The sequence below is a fragment of the Suricata suricatta genome, chromosome 11 (assembly GCF_006229205.1).
Source record: "Suricata suricatta isolate VVHF042 chromosome 11, meerkat_22Aug2017_6uvM2_HiC, whole genome shotgun sequence".
Taxonomy (NCBI): domain Eukaryota; kingdom Metazoa; phylum Chordata; class Mammalia; order Carnivora; family Herpestidae; genus Suricata; species Suricata suricatta.
Genome location: NC_043710.1, coordinates 56873351 through 56883851, shown reverse-complemented (window position 1 = coordinate 56883851; position 10501 = coordinate 56873351). Strand labels below are relative to the sequence as shown.

General features: G+C 44.4%; 1 protein-coding gene across 1 annotated transcript in view; it reads left to right on the top strand.

Moving 5' to 3' along the window:
- MAP6 (microtubule associated protein 6) overlaps positions 1-10501 on the top strand; it is a 75048-nt gene that overhangs the window by 875 nt on the left and 63672 nt on the right. Inside the window, 1 exon segment of the mRNA XM_029957638.1 lies at positions 1-630. This exon segment is cut by the window's left edge and continues 100 nt beyond it. Within this exon segment, the coding sequence (XP_029813498.1) occupies positions 1-630 (630 nt within the window).

Below are 10501 nucleotides of genomic sequence, written 5' to 3'. Positions count from 1 at the left end.
GGCGGCTGCTGCCCCAGGCCGGAGCGGGCCCGGCCCGGGCCCGGGCTCCGGCTCCACCTCCAGCGCTGGCCCGGCGGACTCGGTGATGCGTCAGGACTACCGCGCCTGGAAGGTGCAGCGGCCCGAGCCGAGCTGCCGGCCGCGCAGCGAGTACCAGCCTTCCGACGCGCCCTTCGAGCGCGAGACCCAGTACCAGAAGGACTTCCGCGCCTGGCCGCTGCCGCGCCGCGGGGACCACCCGTGGATTCCCAAGCCCGTGCAGATCCCCACGTCCTCCCAGGCTTCGGTGCCAATTCTCGGGGCGTCCAAGCGCCGGCCGCAGAGCCAGGAGCGTTGGCCCGCGCAGGCCGCCGCCGAGGCCCAGGAGCAGGAGGCGACCCCTGGCGGAGCGGGTGGCCTGGCAGCCGGAAAGCCCTCCGGTGCGGATGAGCGCGACACACGAAGGAAGCCCGCGCCCGCCTGGATGCTGCGTCGCGCCGAGGGGCTGGGGCCGGAGCAGACGCCTCTGCCCGCAGCCCAGGCCCAGGTCCAGGCCGCGGTCCCCGAGGGTGGCAAGGGACGTGCAGTGGCGGACGCCCTCAACAGGCAAATCCGCGAGGAGGTGGCGAGCGCGGTGAGCAGCTCCTACAGGTGAGACGCGGCCTCAGCGCAGGCGACAAGTCACCCTTACCCTTTCCTAAAGGCTGCCCAGGCCAGGGTTCATTCTCTGCAACTCAGGCCTCACATGCGGCCCCTCCCCTTCCAGACCACACCCTCTCCCCAGCCGCGTCCCGGACACCCTTCCAGGGCTGGCTTCTTCCTGCTCTTTCTTATGTGAGGCTGTTAGTGCTGTCCATCCCGGCCTGCCTGTCGTTCCCTATACCACTTTAGCCATTTCCCGCCCCCCCCCATCCCTGCCCCTCCTCAGATCCCTGCCTGCTCAACAGAGACCCTTTACTGTTTCTTCACAAGTTGTGCCATTCTGCCCCACCCGCCTCACCAGCTGCATTCGCCTGGATGCTGCTTCCCCTTCCTGGCTGAGCTGCTGCCCACTGGCCTTTGTGCCTTCCCGCCGGGCCTCATGCTCCTAGAGGAAGAACTCTTTCCCAATGGCCAGTCCCCCTTCTCCCTAGCCCAGTCCACTTGGCCATTCATTCTTCCCTCCCTCTCTCAGTCCCTGGGAGACATCCAAACACCACACCCTTTTCCAGATTCCCTGCAGGGCTCTTTAGAGATCACCCTTCTCCTTCTACATCAGGCTTTTAAAGTCAGATTCCTTCCTCCTCTTAGTAACTGTGACACACTGAGCACGTTTCTTTACCTTTCTTGGCCTCAGGTTCTTACTTGTAAGATGCGATTGATGGTAGATTGTTCTCCTAGAATTGCTTGTTCATTTATCAAATATTAACATTCGACATATTTTTGAGCACCCACTCTATACCTGGCACTGCCCTAGACATTGTGAGGATTAAATGAGATGGTGGAGGACAATTATGCCTGGCACATCGTGGGCGGGCACATCAATGTTTTAGTTCCATTACAACCTTGTGCACTGATGCCTCATTATTCTGATTTTCACTTCCTAGATGCCTCCCACCTTCTCCCCTATTGATGCATTTCCTTTCTCCTTTCCCTTTTTGTTCTCCAGTTGTGTTGCTCATTCTGTTACCACCAAGAACCCTTCTTTAGCACATTTATATTCCCTGTAAATGAATGCCTTCAAGAGAGGGCATATCCATTTTCCCTCTGTGTGTGTGTGTGATTCTCTCTCTCAGCATGTCTCCCTCCCTCCCTCCCTCTCCCATACTCTTTCCCTCTCTCCATCCTTCTAGAATTCTCCCTCAGCTACAGCCTCACCCCTTCCAACTTGCTTTCTCACCCTTCATATATCCAATATGTATTTCTGAATGCTTAGCTCTCCGTCCTGCCCTTATGTTTTAACCCAGATCAAGAAGCTAACAGACCACATTTGACTCTGAATGTGTAACATTGGGCTGTAGGGCCTCTGGGGAAACAGATGTGCATGATAAATAAATGAGCTAGCAGTGTGGCTTATGGGGTCCTTCATCAATGCCACAGCCAGCTGCCTCCCTCCTGCAGGAGGCTGTGGTTGGGGGGACTGCAGAGTTAGTGCCTTTTGCCAAGACCCTATATGTAGCCTCATGTCGGACTGATGTCTTTCTCCAGTGAACATAACAACCACTCCCTCATATGCTGAGGGAAGCATAGTATAGATAGATATCATCTCCTTCCCAGGTTTGGACTCTGGAAAGCAGTTTCCAATGAGAGGGGGCAGCTAATATTTAGCTCCTACTCCATCTTCCTGCATTCCACCTCCCACTTGGCATTTCTCTCTTGGTTTCTTGTTATCACGACCACAGTGGTACCCCAGGAGTGCACTACTTTTTTTTTATGGCTTTGGTCAGGCAAGATCCTTTTCCCTGGTTCCTAGCCATCAGGAGTGGAATTTTCACAATTCCTTGATGCTAATGCCAAGAAAGGATCAAAAAGAAAAGAAGGAAGCAAATAAGCAAGGAGCATAAGAAACAAAGCCACGATGTAGTTTTGTGATCCTGCCGTGGCCTTCTTGTTTATGAGGCAGGCCCTGCTTGGTTCCCTGAGAGCTCTATGATTGGCCCAACATCACAGATTTCAGATCTGGCTTCTTTGTCTTCTTACTCCCATCCTACTACCCTACCTTAACACCCACCTCACCTCCTCAGAGGAACTCTTCCTCCTCACCTCCACAGAGTCAAGGCCAATCAAGAGAGATCCCAAATTCTCAAATCTCCTTTGGTAATTCTCCTAGTTTATGTTTCCAAGGTAGTAGGACCTGCTTTGTTCATGGATTACTGGCTGGACAGTTAGGGAATGACCTACCCTTCAGATACAACCCTCCACATATTTTGGCTTGTACCTTTGTTCTATCTGGCCTCTTCCTCCCAAAACACTGCTTTAACTTTACAGCAAGCATGTCAGGCTTCACAGTTAGAAATATACTCAGGGGAGCCTGGGTGGCTCAGTTGGTTAAGCATCTGACTTCCGCTCAGGTCATCATCTCGCCATTCCTGAGTTTGAGCCCCGTGTCGGGCTTTGTGCTGACAGCTCAGAGCCTGGAGCCTGCTTCACATTCTGTCTCCCTCTCTCTCTGCTCCTCCCCTACTCTCACTCTGTCTGCCTCTCTCTCTAAAAGAGTTAATCATTTTTCAAAAACTTAGAAATATACTCATACTGCAAGTGATGGGATTGAATGGGGGAAAGCTATGCTCTTGCAGATGGTGAGAATGATTATTTTTAGTGGCTATCGGAACTCCACCAACCTATAAAAAAAAATCTCTGAGCATCTCAAAAAAATTTTTTTTCCATTTGGGTCTTCTGTAAAATTTAATTATGCATGTAACTTTGGGGCCAGCAGTTCCATTTTGCTGTATAATTAGGAGGGTTTTGAAGCATTGAGAGAATGAGTGTTGCTAAGAGACATCAATTTCCTTAATGGGCAATTTAAGTGCATGACAAATTTGATGTGAAATTTAACGTTGTTTTTGGTTTCTAAAGAAAAATTAACCAATCATAGGGAAATACACTTTGGGTGAAACTAGATATGAAGAAATAAGATAATCAATTAATCAAATATATCATAAAGAAAAAAGATGCCTGGAAATTGTAGGCTTATCTGTAACATTGGATTTTCCTTCCCTATTGTCTCATGTTCTTTCCTTTGCTATGATTCGGAATATCTCCTGAATTTAAGTAGGCCCCATGGTTGGCAGAGATGAGTCTTCCATTGCCTTATTAAAAGCCAAGTTGGGTTCCATTTCAAAGATAATTTGATTTACAAACCCTTTTCTTCTGCCACTCTACATAAATCATGGTGGCTTACACCATGGTGACTGGTTCATCTCATGGGCTTTCCAAGTGACATCTGTCACATGACATCAATGCGAGCAGTTTGCTTAAATAGAGAAAGGACACATAATCCATCAGCATAACATACTGGTGTATAATGTAAAATATACATTCAGCGCACAGCATCATATACATACTAATTGGTTTTCTACTACAATATTCAGTTAGTGGATAACATCATATGTCCTTGGCGCTATGATTTTGAGAAAACTTCTGAATTCAACAGTTCATCTAATTCATAATCTATCCACACTAGCCTGGGATTTTTTCATGAAGTGCTATCTCAGATATCTTTCATTACTCACAATCATGAAGTAGATTAGTCTTTAGTACACTCATATGACATAGATCATATTATAATATCGGGAAAGCATGCCTCTGTTAACATTTTTAATATTAAGGATGGATTTCACGAGGTAGCCATTTGTGACTTTAGACCTAGCATTTTCTAGCATAGCATTAGAAAAGAAATGAGTCATGAGGAGGGGATTAAAATTCCCCTCTCGGTCAACCCTGTTGCCCTCACCATCAGTTAATAAGGGATAGATGGGGTGGCAGGTGCTCCCCATAGAAATGCTAATGAAAACTTTTCTGAGGAGAAGTCAGCTGAGGCACCAGGAGGTAGAATTAATAGACCAGAGGCAAAGTATTTGACAAATGGGTGTAGAAACAAGGACATCAGAAAGAAAAAGAGCCTTTAGTATCTTCCCTACAGTCTCCCATGAAGGTTAGAGAAAGGCCATCTGACGTGGCTTCTGCTCACAGAAGCCTTTCAATATAAAGACGTTTACATACGTATTTATACCATCGCCCTGTGCTTCTAGGGGATTTGCCCACTCCCCTAATTTCCTCCTGGGTAAGTCTCAGCAATGCTTCAAGACAAATCTCAGATACTGAATCTTTAAGGCTACCTTCTAGGCTTTGTCATTCAGAGCTAATTTTTCTTGTATTCCCCTCTTGTATTCTGTACACTTCTCATTGTTGGCTTGATTGTAAGATGCTTTTTTTTCCGTATCTGCCTCTTCCACCAGATCACAAGCACTTAAAGAGCAGGGCTGTATTTTGTTCATCTCTCTACCTCTCACAGTGTAACACTGTGCCTAGGTGCCATGCAGATTTGCTGAATACAGTAGAATATTTAGAGTTTGGTGAAAGTTTTATCCACCTACACATTGATTCATTTCATTCAGCTTTATTTAGTTGGATTTATTAAAAAAAAAAAAAAAGACCTACCAAGCCCCTGCTATGTATCAGATAAGGTGTTAGAGATACCAAATGAATAAGTTAAAACCTTTCTGTAAAGAGTTGTGCCTGCCTTGATCAGGATGAAGTCCAATCTTGACTAGGTTAGCACCAGAAGTAAATGTTCAAATGAGGACAGGCAGCAAACTTAACAGACTTGGTGTACCTTCACCCAGGGCAGTGGTCCTCAACCTTGACTGCACATTGGAATCACTGGAGAGCTTACAAAATGCTGATGCATAGGTGCCTTGCCCAGATATGCTGATTTAATTGATCTGGGGTGTGGCCTGGGCATCTGAATATTTTAAAAAATGGTCCCAGGTGATTCTAATGTGTAATTCAGGCTATGACCTACTTCCTGAAGGCAAGGGTTCTCAAAATTTAGAACACCAAAGAATGATCTGGCAAGTTTCCTAAAATACAGATTCCTGGGCCTCAGGCATATTGATTCAGTAGGTTTAAAGTAGAGCCTAAGAAACTACACTTTAACAAGCAATCTAGGTAATTTTGATGCAGGTGAACTTCAAGCTGTACTTGGAAAAATATTGCTTGCAGACATTTGCTGCCTTTAAAGTATTAGTTTTCTCATATACAAACACAATGTTGTTTGCCACTTATTTAAGTCTTTTATGTCCTTCACTTACATTTTGTAATTTTCTCCACAAGAGTGTCTCATACACATGTTTTTAAGTTTTATTGTTCTATATTTAAGTCTTTAACAATATAACTTGATTTTAACATTGTGTATGGAATGAGGTAGGGATCCAATTTTCCTTTTGTCCCATATGGAAACTCATTTGTCCCAATACCTTTTTTAAGTTCAACTTTTCATCACTAATATCTCCACGAATCTCCTCTATCATAGAAGGGTCCCTTATGCTTGGATATATTTTTGAGATCTCTGTTCTATTCTGTTATTCTGAGTTAATGCCACACCAACATCTTTTCTTTTTGTCAAAGATATTCTAAATTATTCTTCCTACTGTGAAGATTATATTTTATTACATTTTCTAATTTTTTGTTCTTCATATGTATTAATTTTTGTATGTTGATCTTGTATTCAACCTTATCACACCTGTAATTATTTTCATCTGTAGACTTCTTAGACTGTCTGTGGAGCTAATGTATGTTTTTAGCAAATATCAATTTATTGTCTTCCTCTGTAATATTTATGTATCATGTGTGTGTGTGGATTGCTACATTGGTGAGGACATGGGGTGTGGTTTTGATAGTAGGTGATAACAGGAATCTTTGTCTTGAGATGTGGAAATGCTCCTAAAGTTTTACTACTAAGCATTAGGTTTGTTTGCTCTGTGTTTTTATGAGATGGCTTCATATCAGGTTAAGAAATTTCTCTTTATCCTAGTTTACTAAGGGTTTATAAAAATGTGGACGGGATTTTAATTTTGTTGAATGCTTTTTCTGCATCAGCTGAGATGATCATATGGTTTTTCTTTTTGAATCTTTTTGAATAGAGTGTTCTGATATTGAACAGTCTTTGCATTCCTGAGATAAATTGTAAAAAAACATTTTTTATGCTGCTGAATTTGGTTTGCTATTTTTTTTGATATGTTTGCATACATATTTATACCAACCCCAAAGAGGGAGTATAGAAAATTAGCCATCAGAGCATGGAAACCTATACAAGATACAAGAATGGGGGGAGGGGCGTGCAGGGGATGGGTACTGACAGCAGAAGGAATGGCCATGAAAAAGACAAAGAAGGAGTAATCAGAGGGGGCCCGAACAGAGACTTACCATGAAACCACACTGAGTACCTAACTAAGCAATGCCTTATGCCTATATGGAAATTCTTACTGAAGAATTACTGTTTACAAAGCATTTTGCTAGATGACTCGTTGACCTTGTGTTAATTCTCAGAGATATAATGTTGACCTAGACTAACCCACAGAGAGGAGAAGAGATACAGGCAATTCCTGGTTGTTCTCTTAGGGGGGAAAATGGCATATATGAATGTTAAAAAACAAAAGTCCAGCCAGTGGTAGTTCTAAATCAAAATCTGCAATCACTAAGAATTGCTCAATTTCCCAGATGCAAAACTAAAATACTCCAGCCAATGTCCACTAAGATTAAAATAAATATCCATAAGATTATAGGTATGTCTATAATCAATGCAACTTTGGCTTTACAAGGTCTGTCAGTTGTATAAATGCAGGCAGGTGAGCTTCTAATTCTCTACTAAATGAATAAAACTGTTGAGCCTCAACCAACAAACTAAAAATTCTCTTAATGTTTACTAAATATGCTAGATTTCACCATTAGAAATAATAATAATAGCTAGTTGAGTGATTACTATGTGCCTGGCAGGCTGTTAGAAATCTTAGATGCTTTATAGTAGAATCTTTTCTCCTAGAATCTTTATAGTAGCCCTGCAGAAATTACTTCCCTGTCAGAACTTAGTGGGTCCTAAGTTCTGCCTTTAGGTTTTTAGACTGTTGAAGACACAGACTTTGTCTGGAAAAAGCAGGGAGATGGATTCTTTCCTGGAGCCTTCAGAAGGAACAGCTTGCTTCTGCTGACACCTTGATTTTTTTCCATGAGACCTGTTAGACTTTTTCATTTAGAACTATAAGATAATACATTTGGGGACACCTGGGTGACTCAGTAGGTTAAGCATCCAACTTGATTTTGGCTCAGTTTGTGGATCAAACCCTGCATTGGGCTCCATGCTGACAGCATGGAGCCTGCTTGGTAGTCTCTCTCTACCTCTCTTTCTGCCTCTTTCTCTCTCTCAAAATCAATAAATAAACTTAAAGAAAGATAATACATTTACATTGTTTTAAGTCATTCAGTTAGTGGTAATTCATTTCAGCAGCGATAGGAAACCAATACACAGAGTTTCTTAATCTTGGTACTACTGGTATTTGGGATCAGATAATTCCTTGTTATGGGGAATTGTCCTGTGCATCATAGCGTCCCTGGCCTCAATCCGCTCTGTTGCAGTAGCATTCCCCACCGTACCCTTACACTTGCTAAGTTGTGATCATCAAAATGCCTCCAGATATTGCCAAAAACCCTCTGCAGGGGGAAAACCTGCACCTAGTGGGGACCAGTGTTATATAAGAAGTAAAATTACTGCAGTACTCTATAATATGGATATATCTCACAGACATAATGATGGATGAAAGGAACAGAGACAAGTGCACTTATTGAATGATTCCATTTGTATGAATTTCAAACACAGGTCAAAGGAATTGACTGTGGAAGTCAGCATAGTGGTGATCTCTGGGGGTAGGGTGTGTCATTGGTTAAGAAGGAGCACAAGGGAACCTCTGAGATATTGGAATTGTTCTATATCTTGAAAAATGAAGATTTATGGACTTTATTCTATGCTTGTTATGCCTCAACGAAGAAAAAGGAAATGGAGTATAAACCAAGTAAATGGAGATACAGGTTTGATGCTCAGGAGAAAAGGCAGAACAGAAAAGCTCTGGACATGGAGCTGTGAGGATTGGACCCACAGGCTTCAGGGTGGGTGGGGAATAAAGCAGGTGAGAAGAAGAGAATGTTGAGGCCAGGGCCCAACATGCACTGACATATCCCGTGTAGATAGAAGAAGAGTTGGTCAAGGATGGACCATTTGTGTCTGTGTGTTGTCCCCATCTGACAGTGAGAGCATAGGCCCAACCATTGCCCCAGCACCCCACCTCCCTGCCTCTGGCCTCCGTGTCCTCTGCAGGAGCTACCCCCCACGTATAGAAAACATCATAGTACTCTTCCCTATCCTTGCTGTCCTGGCAGGGCCCATTGTCGATGTGTATTTGTTTCCAAGTTGAACGAAGAGGCTTTTGCAGGACCAAGCCTGGTGTAACCTCTTCTGGTGGGAAAATTGGGCCCCAGCCCCAACCCACAAAACCCACCCTAAGTGTCTCCTGGGAACACCGCCTCCTCTGCAGTGCCATTCCCTGTGGTCACTGTCTGCTTCGTACAGTGACTTCAAGAAGCTGGCCGATGCTGTGGCATATCCTAGAGTGTGCTTTTACAATCATCCTAGCCTGTAAGAACTGTTCTCTATTAGCCATCGTAACAGATGTAAGCTAGACAACGGCAGAAAGCAAAGCTGCAGAATGTTAGCGAGAACAGAGACATAATTGTGTTTCAACCTCATTTGCCGAGTACTTACTCCGTGCCAATTGCTTTAACATATCTTTTTTATTAAGACTTCAAAATGACCTTTTAAAGTGAATCTCTCTCTCTCTCCTTAAAGGTGAAAACTAGGGTCAGGGGGGTTTGGGAAGTGCCATCACACACCAGCCACCTGAGGTGGCTCAGGAACCTGTGTCTCCTCTTCCCAGTCCACCTTGTGTCCTGCCTGTGCAGCACAAGCAGACACCTGCCATGTACCAGTTGGACATGCAATTCCCAGGGGGCTGCTGTGTACTTCTTGCTCTTTATGCTCTCTTTTTGGGTCTCACTTTCCTAAGCCCATGCCACCCTTCTTCACCAACCTGTTTCTGCAGTGGGAGAGGGTTGCTGGTCCCATTACTCTTGTCCTGAACTCTCTGTGGATTCCCTTCCCCTCCTGGGCAAGGCCCTGTACCTCAGGCTGCAATCAAGGTCTTCGAGGATCTGAGCTATCTGGTGTTTCCAGCACTTTTACCCACTGCTTCCCACACACACCTGATGCTTTTTCCTGGAGGTTCTCAGTTCAGGTTGCACATTAAAATCCCGAGGGCCCGAGCGAGGTATCTAGCCGAATCACAGACTGAGCTGGGCCTTGACAAGCCCCACATGTAACGACAGCTGGATTTTGCTCAGTTTTCCCTCCTGCCCTCCTCCTGTCTTCCTTCTAAATCCCTCCTATCCTTCAGAGCTTCTAGTCCATTGTGAAAGAGGCTTATACTGTAAAGCAGGGAATTAGGTTGGATTTATATGATCATAATATCATAAATATAATGCAGTGAGCTTAATATTATTTTTATTCCAAGTTCAATGCAGCATCATCTTCAGAGTATGCAAAGGCCGCGGCTATGGGCTATGAGGATTTAATGTGCAGAGTCATGATCCCGACTCACAGGCGCTTGCCGTCTTGTGAGGCAGGTAACATGGGTGCAAGTATCTAAAGTAGGCCCTGGTGCACGTTAAAATCAAGGGCCAGAGTTCTCTAGGGCCCCAATCGGGGCTGGTTACTTCTGTTGGAAGATTCACAGATGGGATGGCGGGATGAGTCCTGGGAGGCATCCTGGTGCCCTGTGAAGGATTTGCTGGCCAGTAAAACTGGATTTAAAAGTTCTTTTTAATAAAGGATTTATTTATTTGTTTATACATTTTTAATGTTTATTTTTGAGAGAGAGGGAGATAGAGCACAAGTGGGGGAGGGGCAGAGAGAGAGGGAGACACAGAATCCAAAGCA